General features: G+C 38.8%; 1 protein-coding gene across 1 annotated transcript; it reads left to right on the plus strand.

Moving 5' to 3' along the window:
* Nucleotides 1-342: 342 nt before the first annotated feature.
* Nucleotides 343-27,434, plus strand: DPY19L4 (dpy-19 like 4). Its single transcript, XM_062503050.1, has 19 exons — nt 343-484; nt 4,003-4,110; nt 5,063-5,187; nt 5,887-5,977; nt 7,725-7,846; nt 8,690-8,835; nt 10,520-10,643; nt 11,192-11,326; nt 12,554-12,685; nt 12,775-12,873; nt 14,058-14,131; nt 15,919-16,077; nt 17,241-17,360; nt 18,450-18,570; nt 20,005-20,061; nt 22,419-22,501; nt 24,221-24,353; nt 24,786-24,944; nt 27,270-27,434. The coding sequence occupies exons 1-19, from the start codon at nt 343-345 to the stop codon at nt 27,432-27,434; spliced, it is 2,295 nt and encodes a 764-aa protein (XP_062359034.1).
* Nucleotides 27,435-27,833: the final 399 nt, after the last annotated feature.

Genomic DNA, 27,833 nt, shown 5'->3' on the forward strand with positions numbered 1-27,833 from the left:
TAATCGTAGAGAGCGATAAGGTCACCCCTGATCCTCCTCTTGTCCAAGCTGATTTGGGACCCCGCGGCCTCTCGGAAGGCTCCCGGTCCCTCTGGAACCGGACCGGCCGGGAGGCACCGCTTTCGGGGCGGGCGACGGGAGCGCGGAGCTCCCGCAGGGGAGGGAGCCCTGACACCGCCCGGCAGCGCCCCGGTACCCCCGCGAGGTTCGTTGGGCCCCGCGAGGTTCGCTGGGCCCCGGTACGCCGCCGCTCGGCTCCGGCCGCCCCCCGCGCTCCGCAGCCGCAGTTCCGGCGGTGGGAGGAAGCGCGGGGCCGCTCCGCTCCGCTCCGCTCGCCGGGGGATGCGGGAGCACTCCCGCCCCCGCGGCCAGCGGGAGGCGGGCGGCGGCGGCGGCGGCGCGGGCGGGGCGGATGCGTCGCCCCGCAGAGAGCGGCGGGGGGACCCAGCGGCGGGCGGCGGGCACAGGCCGGCGATGGAGGAAGGTGAGGGGCGGCTCCTCAGGCCGCGGAGCCGGAGCCGGGGCCGGGCGGAGGCGGTCGGGGCCAGGCCGCTGGTTCCAGCCGGCGGTGTGGCCGCCCCTCGCGGCTTTTTGCCGGGGCCGTGCCGGGGCCGCGGCGCACGGACGGAGGTGAAACACCGGGCTGCAGGACACGGGCGGCCTCCCGGGCCCAGCCCGGCCCGGCGGCCCCTCGGGCCCCAGCACAGCCCCAGCCGGGGGGCCGGGCCGGTCTCTAGGGGACATGGGGTCTTTTCCCTCGCCTGGCATTGTCTTTGGGCACAGCGCCCGGGGCAGCATCCGTGGATGCCTCCGCGAGTGTACTTTCTCTTTGGCATCCTTCTGTATGTTTTAGTTAGTCTTCTCTCTCGTTTCGTTAAGTATTAGAGAGCATCCAAAAGAATGCTATGAAGGTGGTCAGGGGCCTTGAGGGGAAGCTGTATGAGGAGCGGCTGAAGTTATTTGGTTTGTTCAGCCTGGAGAAGACTGACAGCTTGCTCAGGAGGGGAAGAGGAGGGGCAGATGCTGATCTGTTCTCTGTGGTGACCAGTGACAGGACCCGAGGGAACGGCCTGAAGCTGCGTGTGGGGGTTGGTTCGTTACCCATAGGGTGGTTGAACACTGGAACAGGCTCCCAAGGGAAGTGGACACAGCAGTAAGCCTGACAGAGTTCAGGAAGTGCTTTTACAGTGCTCTCAGGCCCATGGTGTGATTATTGAGGTGTCCTGTGTAGGACAGAGGGCTGGACTTGGATCATCCCTGCAGGTTCCTTCCAGCTCAGGGTATTCTGCAATTCTGTTTCACTTTTAGCCCCTGCACAAGCATTTTTCTCCATGTCTTTTCAGTGCAAACCCCCTTTGTAGAGGGTAGGAGATGGTGTTTAGTTTTCTTGGAGAAATCAGCAGAAACACAACTATTAATAGGCACCCAGAGAAATGCAGGAGCAAAACAAGCATATTCAAATCTGTCCCATGGCACATTCCCACCTCTCAGCTGTTCTCAGCAGGGGTACTTTCTGAGTTGCATATGGTTTCTTTATGTTTAGGAGTCTCCAGTTGCTTGTCTTACACATCTGTGTCCATCTTCTTATGAATCTGTGCAAACATTTGGTTTGCAGAACGTTCTTTGGATAGGAGTGTTCTGCATGAAGGTGATGTGCAATGAGCTGGTTCTTTTTAGCCTGACTCACTAGGTTTGTTTGAGAACTTCATTGTGTTAGAAAAGGTGAATCACTGCTCATTATTCAGTGAGTTTGTGTACTTCACTGGCTAGTAGACGTCTGGCATGTTTCTGTTGGTCATCCTCTTTTCTGGATGAGGCATCTTCGATTTTCTTCCCTATTCCTTGTGTGGGAGCCATTGCACAACTTAAATCACCCTCATGGTCCTTTCCTGAATGTTTCCCAGCTCTATCTTATCCTTCTTTAGATGAAAAGACTACAGACAGTGCTCAGTTAGTACGTAGATTAGAAAAGTACATGAGTATAGTGGCACAAAGTAGGAACGAGATATGTTTTTCTGCAGTAGAAACACAAAAATAAGTGGAATGCATTTTTTCTGAAAAATAATTTGTTTGAACTGGGGACTTACGGGGAACTGAAAACCAGATGAAAAATTAGTTGCTGGATGGACAGTTACTTGAGGCTGTGTCATCAGTTCAAAATTCTAGATAATTCTTTGTTGTTACCTTGTTTGACTTTCATTTCACTCTGTGTAAAGGATTCATTGAAGTGAAAACAGCATTTTTCTAGTTTGTGGCAGCAGCAAGAAACAGAAGTAACCCGCATCTTTGTGTTACTGCTTTGGGGGGGAATATGTTGAGTAGTCTTCAGAACCGAGGTGAAGATGAATTGCTGATTGAGATGTTGTTTCAGAAGTTGAGTGTTGTTTCAGAAAGCTTCTTTGTGAGCTTTCTATTACTGCTCTTAATTCTGTACTTGCTAAGTTTGTTACACTTCTGCTGTGGTTCACTTCTCTGCCAGAGAAGCAAAGGCCTTTTCCTCCAGTGTTGTCAAGTGCTGTTGCTTTGGTCATAACTGGAATGACACTCAGTTATGGGCACTCAGTTGTGCTTCCAAGCACGTATCTGCTCACTTTTGTGATCTAGGGTTTTCTCCCACCATGTTTTATTTTGCATGGTACAGGTGATTTTTAACTGCAGTGCACTTGGTGTTTGCATTGCTGATAAACTTCTTATATACATGTCATGAAGAGATGCTGGTATACATTTCATTTTGGATTGACATGATGATAAATGTGATACTGAGAACCCTAAACCTTGTGTTGTTTAGAGTCTTTCAAGTTCTTGTCTTGTTTAAGAAGGTAGACATTTCTGTTCATTCAAGAAAAATGTTACCATTGAGATCTTGGTTTGCTCAGAATGATTTATAAATTGCTCTGTTAACACACTGGTGTTCTGATCCAGGCAGACACTGCTTTAACCATTTATATTTCTATTTCTAATTTCTAACTTTGAGATCTAATAGCTGGGAATTACAAGTAGATTTAATTAGAATTTACGTAATATACAACCAGAGTAGTTAAAAGCCTTTTTGTGGGGTATCAAGATTGACACTTCAAGTTTGAAGTTGGATGGGTTTATGAAAGAGCTGTTTGAAGTCCACAGGAAAATTTGTGGCTGCAAAATTCCAAGCAGTGTTGGACAGTAGGTCAAGAGAGAGGTAAAAATTCTGGAATGTGAATTACAGTTAAAACTTTTCATTACACTCCCAGAATGACATAAATATTGTGGGATATCTTTCATATATACATTATAAAATCCTTTTTGCAATGAGTCTTTTTGTATGTAGACTTGCAGTCTGTGAATTGGCCTCATTACCTTTCAGACTGTAAAATAAGTGGACCAGGACTTCAGACTGCTGCTGCTCACACAAAAAAGTTAACAGAAGTGATGTGATCTATGTGGCTTAGCAGAATGGGCTTTTTAATTTTATGTTGGACTAAATATTTGTAAATCTGCTTAGTTCTAGTAGATCCAAAAGCAGGAAGAAAGTGATAGTACATTTCCTTTATAAAAGCCTTTGCCATATAAATAATAGGCATCTCAATTTAAAAGTAATGGACTAGCCCAATTTATGTATTGTGCTGCTATAGCAGCATAAAACCAGGAGGGGAGTAGAATAGAATTGGCACCAGTTTCTCCCAGTGTCTGTGTCAACTTGTCTAAGGTACTGATTTCCTTCATTTGTGTTCACCAAATGGAATAAACCATTTAGCTTCCAGTTTGGTTTCTGGCTAATCCCAGAGTATGGCCTCAAGAGAATACTGTTGGTTTTTTTCTAAGGAATAACATAATAATTGATTCCTGTAGTGTTTTATTGTTATTTTAGTGGAGCATATGACATAGTTCAGTTGAGACTTTGTCAAATACATCTTCCATGGGATTGAATCAGTAGCAGTAACTGGCTGCTACCTGCTGCTGTGTGGATTTCCCAGTGTGATTTTAGGTATTGTGTTGCAATAATTTAAAAAAAAATGTCTTCAGGGGCAGCAGACCTGCGACAGAGAAAGAAGCAAAACTGCACAAAATCTGACAAAATGGCTCCAGAGGAGAGAAACAAAGAAAATTCAAAGCTGGGAAGGTCGCCAAAGTGTAAGCTACAGAATTTTTAGCTGACTTTTGATTGTTTATTTCATTATTCTCTTACATTTTATGGGAAGATATTTGTAGCACAGTAATTCATAACAGACTTCCTTTGAATTAGGCTTTTGAATATTTCAAGAGAAAACAGGCATGCACATTAGAGTTCTTTAATAATGACATTTTATGTACTGGAGAGTGAAATGGTAGTCTTGGACTGTTTCAGGCTTGGGGAGGGGAGGTAGAGGCAGGGGAGTTAAGAAATTTACTGTTACTATTTACATACAAATAAATATTTTTATTGCTCCTGGAATGATTTTCTGGTTGGAAACTGATATGCATGAAGTAATGGTACTGAAACAAGAACAGACAAAAAGTCCTTATAGCTTTTCAAGAAACAGAACTAAAACTAGGTATAATTTTAGGCAAGTGTGCACCAAGCTACTAAAAGCTTTTATGTTGAAAGTACATACTTACTCAAGGGAGCTACAGATGAAGTAGGCATCCTTTGAATGAGTTTGGTAAAATTCAGATTAGTTTGTTCTTATATTTAAAAACAGAATGGAAAATAGAATGTCTCAGAAATTATGTCAGATGCAGTATGCCACCTCTGTCAATGTCTTTAAGAAGTTTTGGGTAGAATGTAGAGTTTTCTCTATTTATCTGGAAGAGGCTTTTCTGAAACTTCTTGGAATTCACTTGAAAACAAAGCTTGCTGGAGAAAATTTGCAGTGTAGTGTGTGAGTATTTTGTCTCAAGGTCCTGTGTATCAGTGATAACTGAGGAAGAAAACTACAGGACTGGAGTAACAAACCAGTTTTCAATGTATCTGTGCTGCTGATGGTGTGATAATTCTCATGTAATTAAATTTGCTTGTTGTTCACAAATAAGAGTCATTTGTAGGAGGTACTGTTTGTTTCTCAATGCTCTGAACTATTTTAGTTTTTCCACTGTTCATTTTCAGATATGTTAATCCAGCGTTTTGCAAAGCTTTTCTTTGGCTGTCTTGCTGCAGTCACCAGTGGAATGATGTATGCTGTGTACCTCTCAACATATCATGAACGGAAATTCTGGTTTTCCAGCAGGCAGGTAAAGATAAACTTCTGCAACAAAAGACAAATTGTGTACTTGAAATCAAATCTGATCCATGTCATGTTGAAACTACTTGCAGAATCCTGTGTTCTTCTACTGAGGCCTCTCTTTGAAAAAGCTTCCTTTTTTTTTTTGTATTTTTGATTTTTTTTCCTCCTGCTAACAGTTGTCATGGCTTGTTTTGCTTTTCTATGTTTTTCCATGCACCCTTTATCCTTAAAATACCTTTCTAAAATATGGAAAAATAACTGAAGCATACTGGGATTGCAGAAGCTAATAAACAGGAATATGTGTTGGGCTTTTTGGGGTGGGTTTTTTTGTGTTTATTTTGGTATTTTGGGGGAGGTGAGTTTATGTTTTTGAGTTGGTTGGTTTGGTTTTGTTTTCTTAAGAACTCCATTATTAAGTGAAGTACAGAAAGTTGAATGAAATTTGGGTTTGTGAATAGGAAAAGATCCTGTGGATTTTGTGCTGACTTGCAATGTGGATTTGAGTTACTCTGCTTCCAAGCATGTTTGCTAAGTTACAGAAAGCCCTTATGTACCTGATAGAAATGCTGTGAAGATTAATGTTTTGTAGAATATTTTTAAGATGTACAGTGAAGTCATAACCATGTGCCGTGTTACAAAACCAGTCTATCTGAAAATATATTGTCTTCTCTGGAAAGAGATTACAGGAGATTATTTTTTTTTCTAGGAACTTGAACGAGAAATTACATTTCAGGGTGACAGTGCCATTTATTACTCATTCTATAAAGAACTGCTAAAGGCTCCTTCCCTTGAAAGAGGTACAAAACTAATTTGTTTTATTAACTTTGAAAAGTCCTGTTCTCTTTGGAGACAGTAAAAAACTGCAGACTGGGGAGACTCATTTTATTCTTTTATGTAGGTATATTGGCCAGATTAATCAAAAACTGCACGCTGTCCTAACTTTTCAGTGCCTTTTTGAAAACAGTATTTAACTATGCTGTATTGCAGCAGATTGCCTTTAATCAATACTTTGGGGTAGGGTAATAGTATTCTTATGATGTCCTGTATCCAAGTTATCATTGGGTTTGCCTGTGTCACAATAGTGGATTTTCTGGCATGTAAATATAATTTATGTTGAATTTGGGAATGAAGGTTGAAAATTACTGTTTTCCATCCTCTGTCAGAAGAGAGAACAGTGTCTGTCACAAGCTGATGTGCTCTGTCCTGTCCCTGCCAGAAGTTTTTACTCTTGTCAGCTGTGATGAATAGATACTGATGAGCACTGAGTGGTGGGGACAGATAGCAACAGGAAGGAGAACAGACTGAGTGACAATGATCTCCTTCCTTTGTGCTCCTGCTCTTTTTCCTGCACTGGCTCTGGGGCTTTCTGACCCTGGGTCCCTAAACCAAAAGAAAACTAAAGCAGTGAAAAGAAGGAGCACTTCAGTGCTTGTTCAGGGAGTTCAGAAGTGCACTGCACTAGCATGGGGCTGGAACTCAGGAGAGAAGAGGATGTACTGCCCTGTCTTGCAGTGGTCAGCGAGTGAATTAGTTCAGTCCCTTTGTGAAACCTCACTGAAGCTAGTAGAACTAAACTTCGTGGTTAGTGTTTTATTGGTTGAACAGTTTCCCAGCTGAAATGCAGCACATCAACAATACCTGAGGTCTTTGGTACACTCAGTGCCTCATGACCCCTGGGGATATTGCCCATGCTGTCAGTGGATGGACTGCATGCCTCATTCAGGGACACTGTCTCTGCAAACAGGTAGACTTGTGTCTACAGGGCATCCAGTCTTCAAGAGTGTATTACAGCTGTGCTGAACCCAGTTATAAGTCCTGAAAGACCTGGTTTGGCCTACAGACAACTAACTGCAGACCACAGACCAAGATATGCTCAGAGCTCGAAACAGTTGTCTGGTTTGACTGTTGCATTGTTTTTGAGTCTTTTGTTCTCCCTCTTATCTTGATTTGGATTGGTTTTGCTCTTCCCTCTATTGTCCTAAGTATTGACAAGTCTTATAACATTTTGGAATGATCTTGGATTGATCCTTCAAATATGGCAGCTTCAATTCCATTTTAACCCCACAGAAATGCATGTTGTGTTTAGTGAATGATTCTTAGAAATCTCAGAAACGCAGAGCTGAAAGGGATCATGAGGCCAGCATACTTGACATCTTTCTGGAGACAGGTTTAATACATCCTGCTCATCCCTGTTAGATCTGTCTCATTCCTTAAGATCTCCCTGTGAAGGCAATCTATAGGCAAGTAGTTCCAGGACTGCATCAGTGTGTTACTGAAAAGACTGTGCTTCAGATGATTCGTTTTGGGCCTTCTATTTAAAGACTAGATGAAAAAAGGGTAATAACTGTAATAAATCTAGCTAGATCAGTAGGTGGAATGACATCTAACATGGAAATTTTTCCTTCCTTTAAAACTAGGTATGGTGAATCAGTCAGTAGCTTTAATGATCAAATCTGTTTCCCCTTACCTTTGAATACACTTTGGCCTCTTTTAGGAACAGCAGTAGTAAGTGATTCCAAGAATAATATTTTTTTTTGTCTGTAGGTGTTTATGAATTGACACACAACAATAAGACAATATCACTGAAGACCATAAATGCTGTCCAGCAAATGACTTTGTATCCAGAGTTGATTGCCAGTGTTTTGTATCAAGCATCTGGTAGCGAAGTATGTGCATTTCTCCTACTTTCTGTACTTTCATTGTGGTTGTTACCTTTGTGTGTGTGTATGAGACTTTCTGTGCTGTACCAAATGAACACATACATTTTTGTTGAATGAGTTGAGCTAAGGCTCTCACCAGGTCCAGGTTCTCAATTCTGATCAGTCTCTGGCACAGGATTTTGGGGGTTTAACACTAACTAGTAACGTTTTCTCTTATTCTTTACTTCTACAGACTGCTTAGAAATGTCAGAGAAATGTCAGGAGTATCTGTGCTATCCATTAAAAACAGGAAAGATAACTCCTTTAGAGTACAGAGGTCTATTATAGTGGTACCTGTCTGCCCATTCTCATAGGGAAAAGCACTTCTGTAGATTAACCTTTTGTCAGTTTCCACTCTACTCAGGCTTTGTTCTGCTTATGCTGCATACTTGTGTCCTCTCTCATGATCTTTCCTTTTTTATTATTTACTTATTTTGGAACTATTTTTGCCACATCTTTACTTCTTCAAACTCTACCCTTTTATAACTTCTTCCAGTAGTCCTTTGAACTTTATATCCCACTGCAGCATAGATTTATGAAATCTGACATATAGAGTGCTCAAGCTAAAGCAAATTCAAAAATCATGGCACTGGCAAGCTGAGTCCTGAAGTGTGCACTTAATTCACACTACTTTGTTCTTCCTGAGCCCCAAATAAAAGCATGCCCAGTACTTTTCTGGAATAGAAGGCGTCTCTTACCTGTTTGTAAAGCACCTAGCACATTGTTAGCAGTAACAAACTGTAAATAGTAATAATTTCCAGCTTCAGCTCAGTTGCCACTATGTCTCTTCGTTTTTATTTGTAATTTCAGGAAGTTATTGAACCAGTGTATTTCTACATTGGTATAGTTTTTGGACTGCAGGGAATTTATGTGACTGCATTGTTTGTAACCAGTTGGGTTATGAGTGGGACTTGGCTGGCAGGAATGCTGACTGTAGCATGGTTCATTATTAACAGGTAAGAAAAACATCTTTATACAATCTAGTTTGTCAATAAGGCATTTTAAAATATTAGTGGATTGAAGTGATTTTAATTAGTGGATTGAAATGCTTTTGTCAAGATTTGTGCTCTCACTGTGAAAGCAAAATCTTATGGTGAACAGAAAACATTTCCAAGAGATTGATTGATTCTCATTATGATTTTTTTTAATGGAAAGGCCTCCTGTTGTCCAAACCATCCACGTTATCAGTTAAACTGTCTTTGTGAATGTGTGTGAATACAGGAAAAATTCCATTTTTCAAAAATATTCCTCAGAAGATTTGGTTTGGTGCTGTTGAAGAATGAAGACTAATGTCCTTAACAGCTGTAAAACAGAAGTGCACTCTCTGTCCAGCTCTAAATATTGTGACAGTTGTCTGGTGGCATCGAAAGAAATGATCAAGTGCTTTTTTTTTTTTTTTGGTAAAAAATACTTGATATTTAAATCTTTTTTTGTAGTGAATTTTTCTGCAAAGTGGAATTTTCTTATATGATCGTAATACCAATATTTTTTTTTTTTATTTTAAAACAATTCACTTGGAATTCCCCTTCCCCACAATGATAGGGAGCCTTATTTGGGCAATGGAAACCTATGTTCATGCTCCTGGTTTTGTCTCCATAGACCTCTGGGGCTTTCTGAACTTGAGAACACTTGAATAAAGGAACAGTGGATCAAACTGTTAAAAATATACCATCTAAAGTTGAACTGTTGGGAAACATCTTCTAGGAAAATGAAGTCATCATGACAGAATCTGTGATTAGTAGTTGAAAATACTGTTCATCAAGCTGGTGTGAACAGTGGAAAGTAGGAAAAATGGTGAATAAATCTGTATTTTAGATAGATCTGTATTAGTGAGTAAGATTAAATAAACAGTGTCAACAAAAGGAAAAGTTTAGTAGTTTAAAAAGCTCCAAATATGCCTCTGTAAGAGGCTTCAGAGGAAGAAATTAAAGGTGATGCTTTTAAATACCTAAATGATAAAAGAGCTTGAGGCTCCTTTTTAAAGGCATAGTAGACACAAAGGAGACTATATTCCTCTGAGACTGATGCCTTTGATCATATTTGAAAGTGTGGCTTGTGCTTCTGAGTCACTTTAGCACTTTTAAAAACTTTCACCTACACCTCTAATTGTGTGGATATTGTCAAGTCATTCCATGAGAAAACCCTGCATGCTCCCCATCCGACTTTAATCTCTTGTTTTGCTGGGCAGAATTTTTCCCTGTAGACGAAATATTTGCTGCTGCTGCTGCTGCTGTGGGGGAGCACCAGTTTGTATCCTAAGTGTGTTGTGCTCAACTACCTAAATCACTTGTTTAAAACGTACTGTATGAGAACTGAAAGGAATCTTTTCTCTCAGCTGTGAGCTGATTTTCATTGCAGGTCAGAAAAGGCTCAGGGCAGATGCTTTTTTGGCTTCAGTCCTATCAATTCCAGCTCATGTGGAAACCTTCTAAATAGATGAGGAAAGATTGGGCCTTCCATGCTGTTAATAAATTTGTGAAATGTGTCAGGAGCAAAATTGTGTCAGTGTTACTTTGCACCAAAATCTGGAAAAGTTTGATTGCAAGGCCACATTTACAACTAGAAGTGGTGTTTACGTTTTCCTTGATATTTTTGTTCCATAAATATTTTAATTTTTTGTTTCTCTGTACTTTATTCTAGGACAGATACAACAAGAATTGATTACTCCATACCATCAAGAGAAAATTGGGCTTTGCCATATTTTGCATGTCAAGTAGCAGCTCTCACAGGCTATTTAAAAAAGAACCTAAACTGTTCTGCTGAGGTAAAGCAAAATTAGTTTCTCAATAAAGAGCTGCTGGTAAAACTGTACTCTAGGTTAGTTACTTCTTCCATTGTTGCCCTTTTGGACAGAAAACAGTAGATGTTTTGTTTCTTCTTTTCAAAAGATCCAATTAGATTTCACCTAGGCATGTGCAGTTTTTGCTAAGCAACTTGTGCCCTACCTTGTTATGCCCCCAGGAGGGTTCAGAGAGAACACTGTGGCAATAGACCATGTGCTGTTTTTTTTTTTTTTTTTTTAAATAAACAGAGGCAGAATTTTTCTTATGTAAACTGTTTTTCTTGAAGAAGATGGCTTTTACTTTCTTACTCTGACTCTCAAAAATGTTTCTTCTGATTGGCTTGAAATGTTTTTGAATATTTCAGTAATTACTTTCTTCCATCTGAAAGTTAAGTACATCTGAAGTCAGTATTTTAATTATTTCCCAGAATAATAATTAATTTCCATAGTTTATGTTTTAATGACCTCTCAGTTACTTGGTGACAGACATCATGGGTAGAAAAGTAATGCTTTTTCTTTTTTTCTTCTAGAAGTTTTGTTATCTTTTGGTGAATGCCTCAACATATACCTTCATGATGATGTGGGAATACAGTCATTATCTCCTGTTTGTCCAGGCTGTTTCTCTTTTCCTGCTAGACAGCTTTGCCCTAGCACAGACAGAGAAGGTATTGGAACTTTTCAGCCTACTGATACTTACATGCAGCCTCTGAGGTGCCTGCCATTCATACTGCCCAGGAGCTCCAGAGGGCACAAGAGACTGAGTGATGAGTGTCTTGCAGCCTGGGCCCAGCTGAAGTGCATGTGATATCCATCAGCAGAATAAAATAACTTCAAACTGAATCTCTTTTTGACAGCTGGGATAGGAGTTAAACAAAGCTTCTGAGACCTGAAACATCCTTGGAGAGCTAAAGGAGTGATGAATGATAGTCCTCTGTTTTGGCCTCGCTGCCTCTTCTTTTCTTTTTCCTATTCACAGCAGGGTGGGCAGACCAAAGAGAAGTGCTCTGTTGGCTCTGTGCAGTTAAAGGGCTCACTTTCACCCTCAGTGGCCTGTCCTGCAGTGATTTGCCAGTAAAAAGACTAGACAGATGTTGAAGGCCAATTGATTTTTCAATGCAAGAAAGTATTTAAATTTATTCTAAAAAATGGTTCTTAGAAATATTGCAACAATAAGGCATTTTTATTCTGCCTATTGCAGTTGTTTATATGCTTGTTTGTACATGCGTGCCTTCTGGTTTTATTGGATGTCAAACTGCATGCAACTCTAATTCTTCACCTCTTCTTTCAGTTTTTTTTAATTCTGTTCCTCAGCAGTTGGAATTATTTGATCTACTGTAGTTCAAAGAAGAGTGTATAAGGGAAAAAATGGGTAGAAGGCTTTTTGGTAAATGTCTAAAGAATCAAGCATCAAGGTTTATAAGATCTGCTTATCAAATAGTAAATAATAGCAAGTATAGATAACAGTCTGAGTATTCATTCCTGAGACAGGTTAATGAACAATTTATTTTGAGGGCAGGGAAAGCACCTGTGCACCTGTTTGCAGGTGAGCTCTGTCACAAATTGTGTGTTCTTACTGGTGCCTCATAGTTACTGCTTTGTGCTGCAACACAGGGAGGTGTTACTGAATGGGGAGACCTGGGTAAAATACTCCTGCTTCTGCCATTTTTACAGAATTCTTGTGAAGTAATTGCCCATTAGTTACTGAGAGTGACCAGGGTAATTTTCATGTGCAGTGCTTTCCAGAGCCAAATGGTACCATGCTAGACACATGAGTTGAAGGATTGAGATTTGTTAATCCTCTGATGAACAGAGGAATTGAGCTATCTACTGCTCTAAAAGCAGGATTTATACCCACTGCAATTTTATTTCATTGGTTTTCTTTTCTTCAACAGGTGCACGAGGTATACAGAATCTACCTGTTTTCTCTCATTGTGGGGTACCTGCTGCAGTTTGAAAATTCAGCCTTACTAGTGTCACCATTACTGAGTCTTGTGGTAGCTTTAATGCTCTCCAAATCCCTTCAGGTAACTAGACTCTCTGCTAACCCTGAGTGTAATTTTAAAATTTAAACTGAACTCCAAAATGATACAGCATTCTTTAAATATTTTTGCAGATGAATATGAAAAAAAGTACATTTGTGTCAAGATTGCTGAAAATAATGTATATTTATTTGGTACTTACAGTTGCAGTGACCCTAAACTTCTTATTAAAGGTAAGATTCCTCTGAAAATGTGATTTTAATTTCAGAATCTAAATGGAAAGTTGCAGATACATATTGAAAAAATCTTTTGAAGTGTTGCTTATCTTATTGATATGACAGTTCATGGCTTAGTTCATAATCAGTATGAGTACTAAAAATTCTGTCATTTTGTAGCAACTCAAACAGCTTGGTCTTGTTGGGGTTTTGGTCTTCTAGGTTGAAACAGTACAGAAATACTCTTTGAAAGACATTTTATCTATTTTATAAATATGGGGTTTATAAATTGAATGGCCTCTATAGACTAGTCTGAGTATTAAAACAGTATTCTTGTGCATGGTGACACAGTAGACAGGAGCAAATGTGAGTAGTCTTAGGGTGGATACTAATTTCCAATTACATTTCAAGTAGAGCATGGGAACAGCGGCTTTCACTTTGTGTAGGGGTCAGTTAGAAGTTGAGATTATGCAGAGAGATTTTAGCCTGGTCTTGTATTTTGACTAGCAATTCCCTCTTGCTGGCCTTTTATGCATATTATTCTGCTTTTCTTCTATGTCTCAAACTCACCATGGTTGTGTTAATTAACAGTATTAATTAAAAGTAACTACTGAACCCTAGAAGGCTTGAAGGAATGCTCACAAGTAATTATTTTCTTGTGCCATTCAGACTGATTAGCCTTGCTGTATCTCCAGGAAAATAAAATCTAACCTGGAAAAATACGAGTTAAATTACAGCTATGAGTTAGTTACAGAACTTTAGGCAGCTCAGACGATCTGTGTGAAGATTACAAATGCTCATGACTTTTGCTCAGCTGCAGTCCTATTTTCTAATGGAGCCAAGCATGACACTCTTAGGCTTGCTTGAGAGTAAGTCTGTTTTTCATGATCCTTTTTACCCTGCTCAGTCGTCTTTTGACAGCTTATTGGCAGCTTTTCACTTGCCCTCCTGTTGTGGTATGGGAGTGGCATGAAGGGAATAACATTCTCAAGGAAACCCTAAATATAGATTTATTGAAGTGAAGGTTTACAGTACTATACCAGTACCTTAATTGGCACACTTAATCAATTTTGTTAGTTTTAACTAAATCTTGAATAGTTGATTGTTACCTGACACTTTGTAATCTGAACAAAATGAACTGAACTATGTGAAAACTGGTTCTAGCATTTCCTATGATTTTTCTCTGCTAAATTAATTTTCAGATGTTCATTCCTCATAAAGAAAATGAGCATTTGCTGAAGTTCATTGAAGTAAAACTTGGCTTAAACACAACTAAGTAAGTTTATTTAAATTCTTTACACCTCCCAAGATATCCAAACTTTTGAAACTGCTCTGAGAAGTGTAACATTTCAGTGGCTTGTGAGAGTTTTGTAGAGGAGCTAGGGAAATAGTTTAGTTATCTGTTGTCTGGTTTTAAGATGGATATAAAAAAAATGCACATACAGAATTTTCTTAGGGTGTTGAGGTTTCTGAGGCACTTCAGTATTTTTCATGCCTTGGGGTGAAAGCATTTCATGGATTTTTGTTCTCTTGTGATGTTGGAGAGTGAAAACTTTCTGTATCCTGTCTAGTGTTTCTAATAAGACTTAAAAGCAAAGATAATAGGGTAAAGGTGGCAGTACGAGCTTTTTATAGCTTGGAAAAGAAGGCTCTGGAAAGAGTAATGAACTATTGATGCTATCTCAAAAGAGGATTGGGTTGTGGGTACTCCCAATACTCCCTGTATGTTTTGGAAGAAATTAGGACAAGGGACTTCTTAAAAGTCACAAGGAATTGTGATTCTAAAAAAAAAAAACATTAGTATCTGTAAAAGAGTTGGATGTTGGACTGCAAGAAGATGTCATGGCAACAGATTTTCTGGAAGACTTCCAATGGAGAGTTAGAAAGGACTGACACACTCCTGGACCTAAGCCAAGACTTGCAGTTCTGTGCAGGATTTGGAACTCTCTCTGAAGAACTGCATCTCTCACAAAAAAAACTACTTCACAGCCTTTCAGGGGAATAAGTGGAAAATTACATCACACCCAACTGAAACTGTTGGGGAACTTTTGGAAGACAAGATGTAGTGACATTGACTATGATGCACTGTTTAACACGCGCGCACACACACACACACACACACACACTCCCCATTCTTAAATGTTTTGCAGGAAAAGAAAGGACTCCTGGTCAGGATTTCAGTTTGTTCAGCTCCCAGGTATTACTGGGTTTCCCTTTTTTTCCCCCTGGGGTCTTTCACATCACTGTTCAGGCTGTCGGACTCTGTAATGAAGCCAGAGATTGAGACAAACTGGGTGCCTTTACGCCTGGGACACTGTGTAACTGTATTGGAATTATGATTTGCAGCACAAGAGCTTCAGGATCTGTCTTTTAAGGCCAGTTTGGACATGCCCAGCTGTTAATCTTTAAACTGATTTTGTCTAATTGGAAGTGGTTCTGTCCTCTCATCTTCCCTTGGGAGAAAATGAAAAGAGGGAGGAAAGCAAAACAAAGACAAGAATGCATTCACAGCTCCACATGCTGCACCAGTTCCAGTTGAGAATACACACTGACAGTGCTTCTTGGCAGAGTGTATTATCTTCCTGCTGCTGACTGAGAAAGAATGATCAAGTGGCTTCAGCTACAGAACTAGAATTTCAACATTCAGACTTCTTTGTGATCTCAGATGACCACTTTCCCTTCTTCATCTCCTTATTTGGAATGAGGACAAGCATACCTTCTTGCATCAATATCTCTGAAATCTTAATCCACTGTGACGAGATTCTTTTGGTCCCCATAATGGAGTTATATGGGAGGTTGGGCTTTTGTGATATAAAGGACTTGTAGTCTAGTCTCTACAGATCACAAATTCTTTTTGGGAAGCTAAACTTTTGACAGTTACTCCACAGAGTATTTGCAAAGCAGTTTCAAATTACTAAACGATAACTTTTCAAAGATGAATTTCAAGTAGTTTCCTATGACATGAATAGATTGAACTTCTATTGTTTTGTGCTCGGTTGTTGGGTTTTTTATAATCTATGGGATATTGTTATTGTTTTTAATGGAATGTTTTTGCCTTACTAGGAATTTTACAATGAATTGGCTCCTGTGTCAAGAATCTCTTCAGGCACCCTCCCAAGACTTTTTTTTGCGACTAACACAGTCATCGCTGTTGCCTTTTTATATTTTAGTATTAATTATCTGCCTTTTTTCTGTAACTCAGGTCGTTTTTAGGAGAATTTGGTAAGTAACTTATTTATATGAAAAATAATTAAAAATAAGAGGCTCCTGGATGCCTCAGAGAATGGTCATCATATTTGTTGCTCTGAAGTTTGTTGTACCGTTGAGCTTGTCAGGATGTAAGCACCAGTGCGAAGGCCCACCAGAGCCTCCTAAAGAAAAGTCCTTTAATGAGGAGGTTCTTGAGCATCCCTCCTGTAAGGAACGGGAATTGTCAATGGTTTGTTTCCCTGCAGTTGCAATTCCTGCAGAGCTCTGGCTAATGTTTGCTGTTTGTATATGACAGAGAAAGATGTTATTTATATCTGTAATTCTCCTTCCAACAGCAAAGTTATCTAATTGTTGCTAGAATTTGTTTCTCTAATTTGGATTTGGGGTCTTTTTTTTTAAAGTTTACACATTGAGAAAGATGAGATGGGTGGAGCTGAGAGGACTTCTAATTTCTAATGCTTTCTAATGTTGGTTTTTTAAAACACTTGTTTACTGTGATAAGGTCCACTAGCCTTTGCTGCTTGGAACAGAGCTGAAGTGAAACTGACTCAATTAGTTTTAGTTTCACAGTGATTCACAGTTCTCTTGAGAGAAAGGGTAGTGGAACTGTCTTTGTAAAAAGACTAAGAATACCAACACTGTAGATCCTAGCATAAGTTGTCTTGGAAACTCAGTGGTTAGGAAATTATCTCTTCCTGGTAGAAGATGAATGGTGTAACTGCTCAGATACTAGAACAAATTTCTCACTTGTCTGCAGCAAAAATCAATAGGTTTATTTCAAGGATGAAGGCATCTAACAGATAAAGATTATGCTGCTATAAATGAAAATGTTTGTCAGGTTGGATGTATGATAGGATATTCGGAGCAATGGAGCAAACTTCTTATTGTTTGCTAGTGGTTAAAATAGCTATTTATTACTTTGTAATGAGCAGTGACTACACAATATCCAAGACCTTTTTAAAGAAAAGCTTAAAATGAACCTTCTCCTCTCTCTTTTTTTAAAATTATTTAATCAGTTAATAATCTCAAAATTTTTTCTAATTTTCGTAAGGAAGCTTATTATAAAAATATAACCTGAAAGGACATAATGGTAGAAAGAATTGTTATATTTTTATTGACGCCTTTTCCTGGGTTAATATCTGAATTAAGTGATGTCTCATTTTCTCCAACTGCAGTGGTGAACCACTGAAAGAGACAGTTAAACTTGAGGATGGTCGAATTGGAGAGAGGCCAGAAATAGTTTATCACGTAATTCACACAATTTTGCTTGGTTGTCTAGCGATGTGTTTGGAAGGGTAAGTCTGATTTTGATGTATCTCTTTTGAAAGCAACAGAGTTCCCTACTGGACATGATACGCTGTTTATCTCTTTGAAATTCACCCTTTTTCGAAAATAATTTTGGCATATAGTGATACCACTTAGGACTAGTCAAAGGTAATTTTGATAATAAATTGGATGTGGTTATATGAACACTTGTGCTTGGTCCCTTTAACATGTTTTCCAAGCTTTAATGCAGCAAGATCCAAGACATTAATTGAATCACATTTTAATTACATTCTTTATGGTATTTAAGTGTAGAACTGTGCTGTAATTATTTTTTAGCAAGGGCTTATGCAGTGTTTTGATGAACAGAATAGTGCTGGAATATTGGGACATCCATCCTCTTGTGTGTAGGCTACCACAAAGTTTACCTTTGCTTGACACATTAAAGCAGTAGCAGAGTTAATTTCAAAAGTGTTGTGTTAGTCTTTAAATTTAGAGAAGCTAATGTTTGGAAGACATTATCGTTCTAATCTTGTTTAATCAGCTTAATCAGCTTGAAGATGTCAGGCTTGTGTTTTTATTAGGCTCCTCATCCTAAAATCTAAATATTCACAAATATTGCTTAAAGTGAGCAGACTGTTGTGTTATCCTGTAGTTGTTCTAAGTTGACCAGTCTACCCTTAAGAGGAGGACAACGCCAGCAAATCACAAATTGTTAATTAAATATTTTCCTTTCCTTTCTTCAGGATCTCCCTTACACATTGTCAGTACAGCTTTGCCGAATAGCTGCTTTTTATCCCTTCTTGGCTGGAAAACCACAACAGCCAAGCAACTTTACTATTTTCTTTGTTTTTCTTTCATCCTCTCCTGAACTCTGTGAAGGATTTTGTCATCTTTTACCTTGGATCTTGCTCCTGCCTGCATCTCACAGCAGATACTCAGGTGCCAGCTCTTCTGCTAGAGATTTCCTTGGTTTATCTTCCAGTACTTCAAAGTTGACCTCAGATTGTTTGAACATCCAGACTGTGTTTGGCACAAGAAACAAATCTGAATGCTTTTATAATAGTTTGAGTACAGAGGCATACACAGGGTCCCAACTAAGTTATTGCAGTGTTTTTCAGAATGAAATATCTATGGACACCTTATGTTTGCATGCTTGCTGCATTTGGTGTGTGCTCTCCTGAACTTTGGATGACACTTTTCAAGTGGCTTCGACTGAAAGCTGTGCACCCAATACTGCTGGTGAGTTGCTGTTGCCAAAGTCTTGGAAAATACAGCTAGCAAGCATATAGTTTTGAAAACAACAATTGCCTAAGACCCATGAAAGAACCCACGTAAACAACAGGTTCTATGAGCAGTGGATCACATATGGTCTGTTTTTTCTGTCTTTCGTTCTTGGTCTCACATGTTCTCTGCTACCTGGTGATAAAGTTGCATTCACACTACAACCTTTCCTCATAAGGAGCAGAGCTGTCTTCATCTCCCTTTTAGTCTTCTCATCTTCTTTTAACAAATCTTTGAGACCTCAATCTCTCTGTCATCTCTAGTTGGGTTTGGTCAAGGTCATGCACTTTTTAGGAGGAATGTGGGAGAAAAAGTACTGGTGCACAAGAAAGAAAAAAGCTTTGTTTCACTGGGAAATGGGTCTTAAAATGGTGCAGTAAGGTGTATTTAACTGCAGAGAGTAAAACTGCTTCATAAGAAATGGCAAATTGAATTACTTTGCATAAGATTTGTTGGTATATGGCCATTAGAGAGAAGTGTTGCGATTCAAGAGAAACTTGTGTTACAGAGCAAACAGCTCCCCTGCTTCCAGCCCTGGCTTTGTTCTCAACATGACAAGAGAGTAACAAGAGTTACTTTGGGTGATTTTTAGCAGCTTTGTGCATTGGTTCTGTTAATAAAACAGGGATAGGATATTGCTTACCTTAAATTCAAGAGGTTTATAGGAATATATATATATTATACTTAGAGGTTCATTATGTCTTTTTGTGAAGATATCATACACTGCTGTATCAAAAACATTGACTGTATTCTTTCAGTCAAGGAGTAACCCTATGTTCAGGTACGTGGTAAGCACATTATTTTATATACTTCATGTTTTCTGTGATGTAGAGCTGCTTTTTTACTATAACACAGTAGATGTGTTAGTGGCTTACAATCAAAGGAATGCCTTAAGTGCATTCCTTACCAAACATTTTCTGTACCATACAAGCTGTTTTCTCATTCTTGCAAAGCACAAATTGTATCAGCTAGAATGATGGTGTGCTGAGAGATGGGTTTCTGGGTCTTGCACATCAATAATGCTAATCTGAACAAAAGCATCAACAAGATCAGAGGTTTGAAATGCTTTCTTATAGCGTTTGAATGTGAGGTGTTTACCTTCTTCTGTTCCCTACATCATGTGCACAAGGAATCGTTGTTACTTGAGTAGTAATTAAATGTCCCTAAAATTGATGGTAAAGTTTTTGTAAGTCAAATGATGCCTTCCATGCTAAATAAGGCAAATTCTTGTTTCAGGAAAGTTTTCTTGCCTGGTAGAAAGCCACCAAGTTTCGCCCACTGTCACTCTAAGGTTTCAGGCATAAATATTGCTCACTGTGTGAGCAGAATCAACAGACACCTCAGTGTCAGAGAATGGTGCATAATCCATTTTCTCTAACATGTACTTTTTAGGCTCTTATTCTGAGTATGGCAGTTCCCACTATAATTGGATTCAGCTTGTGGAAAGAGGTAAGAAAAGTACCTTTGTGGAGTTTTCTTTTATGTAGGCACAACATGAGTCAAAATTACGAACAAATATAATGAAATGTACTTGGTGAAATTAAATATATGTGATGAAACGGAAGCTGTCATCCGTTGAAAATATGTTTAGTTTTTAAAAGAAACTTCACTTATTTCAGTGTAAACTATTTGACAATTTAATTTTTTAAAGATCACTTTTTTTTTACTGTAATTAAATTTAAATGAAGACTTCATTGTATTCAGCTGTTAAACTTTGGATGTATAAACTGACTCAACAAAGAAAATACTGCCAAATGAAAACTCAGGATGTTGAAAAATACGTTGCCTCAATCTTAGTTTTAGGAAAAAGAGTAAAGCTAGATGAAGTAAAATTACAGGAGGTCATATGCAAATAAGGTGTTTGAAAAGCTCCCATCAAATTATAATGGAGTTAAATTCTTTGTGCAGACCATTGTGTTAAGGTGTGTATCTACTACAATACAGGGAAGAAAAGCCACAGATGTTCCATGTTCAAAATGAAGACTTAGTTCTTTGTTTCAAGTCACAGACAGACTGGGGGTAGAGTATTTGGAAATTGTTTTTTAAGCTCCTGTGAGTGCAACAAGTATGTGAAGCATCTCATAAAGTGTAATCTTCTGCTATACTGGCACAGCTTTAAAATAGTTTGGGTAGTTTAAGAATTAATACATAGAAGCTGGTCTTGCCCAACAATATTTTAACAGATATTGTAACATCTGTCTTAGATTGCAACCAAATTTTCTATTGTAGCCTGACTTTTTACATATTTTTAATGGAGCAATAGATACTGTCTGTAAAAAAAGCTGGAGTTGCTTAAAAGAGTTATGAAATCTATTACAGTAGAGGAAACTAATTTAATTAACCAAGTAATTCTTTTTCAGATTGTTTTAATGAAAGCAGTGTGGGGGTTTGGACTCTAGAGGGCTTCATTCATTGCAGATCCAGCTTCTGCTTTTAAGCAGTGGTGAACAGTTTGTTCTCCAGGTTCATAACTCATCCCTGAGGTGGGAATGTTGATTAGAAGTAACAGAGCAGCAAAAATGCCTTGAGACTCCTAATCTGTTAGTGTGGCTATAAAAGGTTGAGTTGTATAGCTCAGCATCTTTTTGCTTGGCTGCCTTCTGACTGGGTCTGGCATAGTCCCTCCTCTAACTGGTTTTTTTCCAGGTGCTATGATTGATGAGTGAAGCAGGTTCTCCTTGGGGTGGCAGTAGCAGTTCCTGTTTCCATCCTCTGTTCTGGGAGTAGTTCCAACATATGTGTAACAGCAGTGCTGTCTGTCCCTGACACAAACACATGGCAGCTGCTCTTGTGCTGGTTGTAGACTGCTGTCACTTGACAGCTGAGTTTTCCAGGTAATGGGAACTGCTCAGTTAAAAGCAGGCTCCCACTTATAACTGCCTGTCCACTGTGGCTGTCCCAAAGTAAGTTGTCTCTTTAATTTGGCATAACCTGTAAACTTTATTCTTTTCCAAAAGAGCTGATATCCAGTAACTTTCATTTAGCATTTACAACAGCATGTACATGTACCTGCTCCAGCCCCTCAAGGCTGGCCAGTTTCCAGCCATGCCTTTTTTAGATATGTGCTCCAAATGGCTCAAGAACTGACAAAATCTCCCATCTTAATAAAGAAGGACCTCAAACCTGACAGGGTGGGGAAGCCATGATGCAGGGTTGCAATCTGGCCTGGTTTGAAAGAGATGGCATTCTGTCTTAGTTCACAGAATCCCTCCTTTTCCCAAAATGTTTTTCAAAAGTATAGACTGAGATATCCCACTTCACACAATGTAATGTGCTTTCCTTCACTGTGGTGGTTGAAGTCAGAAGCAAGTCCAGGGCACATTACCAGGGCTCTGATAGGAAATTTCTTCTTTCCTGTCTTGCTTCCATAGCACTTTTCCATTAAGTCACAGCAGTCCAATCCCTTCTGCTCAAGCAGGTTTACCATGAGGGATTTGTCATCTTCTTGGTTCAGTGCCCTTATTTGTAGACATTTGCATATGACCCCCTGAACTATGGTTTTGATGCATTTAAGGCCACTTGATGTTGATGAATGTTGTTGCTGCTATTTGTTTATTTCTTTTTAATTGTAAATATTCTAATAAAATAGAGATGAGAATTTCTGTTTAACATGCTTATTTTGGAGATGGTCTCCTGCTGTCAGGTAAGTTAATGTAAGCTGAGTGTTGCAAAATATTCAAGAAAAATTAGCAGTCGGGAGAAAACTGTTGAAACCCATTTCTGTTGTGTCATTTAAGGCCTTAATATAATTACATGCTCTATAGATACTTCTTTAAACAATAAGTAACCAGAAACATTTCCATCAGTTTTTCCCTAGAATAATGACAGAGCTTTCAGAACTGCAAGAATTCTATGATCCTGATACAGTAGAACTTATGACATGGATAAAGTAAGCATGAAGTCCAACATTTCTATTTTACTGCTTTTTGTAAGGGTATTTTTATCTCAGCAGTTTGGAGAGCTACTTCTATCAAGCTGGGTTTTCCCTTGCTAAGTTGTTCAGTGATGCATGGGGGAAGAAGTTTTATATTTTAAGTTTGGTATTGTTCCCATGAAAAGAAGCAGGAGTTTATTGTGGATTACAAGAGAAGATCCTGAAACACACAAATCATGTTTAATGTCATTGCAGACCTAATTTCCAGCTAGAGGTGGAGATCTTAGCAAGATCTAAGATCTTGCTTCTTTGCATGCTAACTTTTCATCAGGTTACAGGATTCATGTTGATTGTAATGCCAATGGGGGACAAAAACGCTGAAGTGTTATGTGCCTGAGCCAATAAAATGAAATGCCTGAATGTGAGGATTTAGAGACTTTTGTCAGGATGCATGGAGAGGAATATTTGTAATTCAGGCTTGCCCTTTGACCACAGTGAGTATGCAGCTATGTTTTACAGCTCATACTGAACATACACACAGCTAATACCAAGTAACGTTATTTTCACAGATATATTTTTCTTACCACCAGAAGTTTCAGAATTGCATTCTGCCTCATTTAGTTTAACTTCAAACTACATCATTAGGAATTGCACTTTTCTGAAAATTAGATCCCTTGTGTTCAGATAACTTAGCTTTAACTGTATTTTTTAGAATATTACTTTCTGTATTTATGTAGTCTTTAATGTCAACCGGTTTGTCTTCACAAAAGGCAAGACTGGTAATTAGTGTTCCAGCCAATTTATTCTTGTTGTTGTAGTAGTGTATGTTGTTTGTCACTGCTTTAGCTCTTCAAGGCAGCAAGTGGAATAATGCCAAGTACCTAATGGCTTTTATGTTAGTCTGCATGTACTTCAAGTACGTAATTAATCATGGTGAATTTCACTGAGAATCACTCAGCTACAAGCAATTTGACTACCCTTATTTGTAGCAGCTGTTCTTATTTTTAAAGAATAATTCATATGGATATACTTGGCAATCCACATTGAAATTTTAGTTCAGTGTCATTATTACAGTATATTTTCTCAAAGTCTTCTCTCTGATAAAATGATTTTTCAAATTTTCTCTACAGAAGTTGCCAGAGTGTTTAATAAAGTGTGACAATGACTGTTTTCTTCCACTAATAAAGAAATACAAATAGTAAAAAAATTATACCAAACCCAGAAACATAATTACTGTATACATTATTCTGTACACTGACATTATTTTCTCATAGATTATGAAATACATAATCATAGATTACATATGAAATACATAATAGAGATCAAGTTAGAACAATCACAAATCTTACAAGATAACACCCTGTTTCTCCTTCTACCTTCCATCTCTCCCGAGCTGTTTTGTCCCAGGTTGGCAACCATTCAGAAAAGCAGTATTGGATCCATTTCAGGACCACTCTGAGTGGTGCTCGGTGGATTGCAAGGAGGGGAGAACCATCAGCCCTTGCCCCAGCAGGAACCCTCCCTTTCAAACTCCATATTTCTGCAGATCTGCACTTTCCCTGGCGAGGAAACTACTGCCTCAGCAACACCATCACCAATTGTAACTAGACCCCCAGTGATACCTTCATGTACTCCAGTTCATTCTGCAGCACCTTAACAAATCCCACAGTTTATAAAATTGTTTTTGATGAGTGCATCCAGTACTCAGACATTGTGTTGGTGTTGCTTTTGCAGACGACAGGCTCCTGTGGCTGCAGTGTTTGCAGGCAGCCCACAGCTCATGGGTGTGATTAAGCTCTGTACAGGATGGATGGTGTCGAGCTTGCCTTTATATAATGATGATGATCTTCTGAAAAGAAATGAGAATGTGAGTATCCAATTCCATAAATGTGGCATCTCACAGGAACTGTCTTCCTCTTCACCCAAATGCAATGCAAAAAAACAAAATGTATTAGAAGGGAGAAGGACATAGGAGTCCAGCAGACATGGAAGAAATTACCAACTAGATTATCAGTGCTTCACTCTGCACAGAAACAAATATCAAAATATTATTTCTGAAGACTTTTCAGGCCACTTGAAGAATGTAAGATGAGAATTTGCCATCATGAGAGACAAATACTTCCCATTCATCAGGCCCTTGTCTCACTGTTGTGGAGATCTCAAATCCAAACTGTTTATAGCTTGATGTGTGCATATAGTTTGTCATTGCAGATAGGTCATCACTGGGGAGTTTTTGTGTCCCAATATTGAAGGTATCACTGATTTTTGCATTGCGTGAACATGTTTTCTTAATTTGTAGATTTATCAAATCTATTCAAAGAGGTCAGCAGAGGATATTTATAAGATACTCACATCTTACAAGGCCAACTTTCTGGTTATTGAAGATTCAATTTGCAATGAAGTGGGACCTGTAAGAGGATGTAGAGTTAAAGATCTGTTGGATATTGCTAATGGCCATGTAAGTATCAGTGAGAAGAAATGAATGTTTGAATGCATGAATAATTATAAATAAATTTTATTCTAATGCTGGTCTTATTTTTCTTACTGTAATTGACGTGTAGGCAAAGACTCATGTTTTAAAAGTGATCGTTTTAAGTTTTGGATTGTCTGTTTCTTAAACTTGTAATCTTACCTAATACTATTAACTGCCCTAATCCCTCCTAACACATGAGTATCTAGCTGTGCTGCTTTTCTGCCAATCATTAAATACCATATAACTATATATAAATGTTCAAGACTGACACCTGAAGAGGTTATTACGAAAGCAGTAAAGTCCTGCCTCAGAAGGCATTCTTTACTAGTTTTGAAGATGAAATTCTAAAACTGATAAACTCAGTTCTTCTAAAACTCTGGCTGGGATGAGGATCAGCCTGCCATTTAGTTCAGTACAGACTTTGGTTCTGATGAGGATGCCAAGTGCATTTGGTTCAGCCTTGCAGATAGGTTAGCACACCAACAAATAGTTTATACCATGTCTGCTAGAAAGATGGGTTGAATAAACTGCACCATGAATGCTGCTTCAGTCATTGACATGTTCTGTCTCTTTGGATGTTGGTCGTGCTGCTCTTGCTGCTAAAGTAGGGAATAAGATGTGGTTTATAAGGTGATCTCGCTGCCACGTGTTAATTGGTTTCCTGGAAATCTGGCAAAAATTTTGATTTTGGAAAGACGGGGAGTGGCCTTGAACTCACTTAAGGTTTCATTGCTTATTCTCAGGTCAACAGGAAAGAGGGAGTCACCAGTTACCTTTAAGCAGTACAGGAGTGGTGTTTTATTAGGGGATTACTCTATATTTGTTTCCCCAGGAATCTACAGCTGGTGTCAGTTTCACTTCTAGGTTTCCTAACTACTTTATCTGTGAAGGATATTGTCTCAATTTTTCTATTAACTTCCTTACCATTGCTGAAATCTATTATTTCTTTTCTTGTCTTGCTGTTGATGTATGCTGTGATTATTCCAGGATATATCCAATATAAAGTACCATAACTAGAGTGTGTGTGTATGAATAGCCTCCATCATTGTTAATCTGCATATTGCCTCTCAGTTTCTTCTCAGATCTGTGTTTGCATGACTTAAGTTCCTGTTTCCTCTTCACACTTAGGATCTCCACTGGAGCAATTAACCACAATTTCAGGATTTCACACCCTCATACCCCTGCATCTCTCATCTCCATGCTTCCTGCATGCTTCTCTCTCACACATAAGATTGATAATACTTCTTGTGTTTTTTGTCGTGGTTTTTGTTGTTATTGTTGTTGTTTTGGGGGGAGTGGTTCGTTTGGGTATATTGGGGTTTTTTGCAGAAAACCGACATGTAGTTCTGGAAAGTTACATTGTCTCAGGAAGCTTTAAACAAATCTCTGTTTGCTTGCTTACAAAAATTAAGTCATTTGAAGATTATCAAGACATTCCAAAGTACTGGAAGGTAGTGCATATGTATTTGGAGACTGCAACTGCAGCATTTACTTATTCCCAAAGTAAGTGAGACAGTGGACAGTGTATTGACAAGTCTGTGAATGTGTTTTGAATTGCTTAAGAAGATAAGTACTGCTTTCTAGCTTATGCTACATCCTGTAGTCTTTGTCCAATATCTTGTTTCTGACACTGGCTGAGAGCACAGGTTTACTGATAGGGAAAGACAAAGGTTTTTCCAGCAGTCTGTTGCTGAAGGATTGTAGCTCAGGGCAATTATCTTTGTGCTTGGCAGCCACTGGTGGACTTTTCTTCATACGTTTGCTCTACCACCCTTTTTAAAACCATGTAAATTTGTACCATCAGAAGGAATAATGAAGGGATTTCTTCGGGAATACCAGATAGTAGATGCTAAAACACAAGTTTGCTTCCAAATCAGTTGGTTGGAATTTGTAGGACTGTGTGTGTTTCTTTGGTCTTTATATTAGGTAAGTCAAACTTACTTGGCCTGGGAAAGGTAATTAAGGTTTTCCTTTCATTCATACTGGTATGCCCTGTGCACGTCAGGTTTCAACGACTGGGTAAATGGGGCATGTGCATAATTTCCACTGCTGTTGTTCTTTATAATATGAATGAAGTACACTGGTTTTAATGTCTGCTACCTTGAAAAAGGGATTAATTCACAATTCTATTTTAGGTGCTTAAAAAAATTACAGGGGGATGTTTTCAGTTTAATGGAACTGTACAAGGTGGAAATTAAATGTCTATCATAAATGAAATTTACAGAATACAAAAGTTAATTAAATGTACAGAATTACGTTCTGTAACCACTTATCTTCCATACTGTAATTGGGTCTTTTTCTTTCTGACAGGTGGTTTGTGAGGAAGGTGACAACTATGCCTACTCAAAATATGGACGATTTTGTCATGAAATCAAAATGAACTATTCTCCATATGTGAATTATTTCACTCGAGTATACTGGAATAGGTCCTACTTTGTATATAGAATCAACACTGTGATATCCTTCCAGTCATGAAAAAAGCATGCAAGCTTCTTTCTGATGATTGATTGTGAATGAATTTCAGTTGGAAAAGTTCATTTTGAGCAAGGAAGTATATTTTTGCAAAGAGATGTGCACACATGCAGTGTACTTACAACTTTATTCTACCAAACTGAAATTCTTTGGATCAGCAGACACATATACCATCCTTGAAGGAAACGGGAACATTTATCAGTTTTACAGTCTCTACAATGTGTTGCAGTCTTCCATGTTTTTTACATTTTTCTTCCCATTATAAATCATCTTAATCTTCATGTAAATGAGATTTCTAACTTTAGTGTTAGAGACTTCAGTAAATACAGAAGTATGCCTAGACTTCAGTAAATACAGAAATATGCCTAGACTTCAGTAAATACAGAAAAATTATTTTAAGAG

The sequence above is a fragment of the Cinclus cinclus genome, chromosome 1, assembly GCF_963662255.1.
Source record: "Cinclus cinclus chromosome 1, bCinCin1.1, whole genome shotgun sequence".
Taxonomy (NCBI): domain Eukaryota; kingdom Metazoa; phylum Chordata; class Aves; order Passeriformes; family Cinclidae; genus Cinclus; species Cinclus cinclus.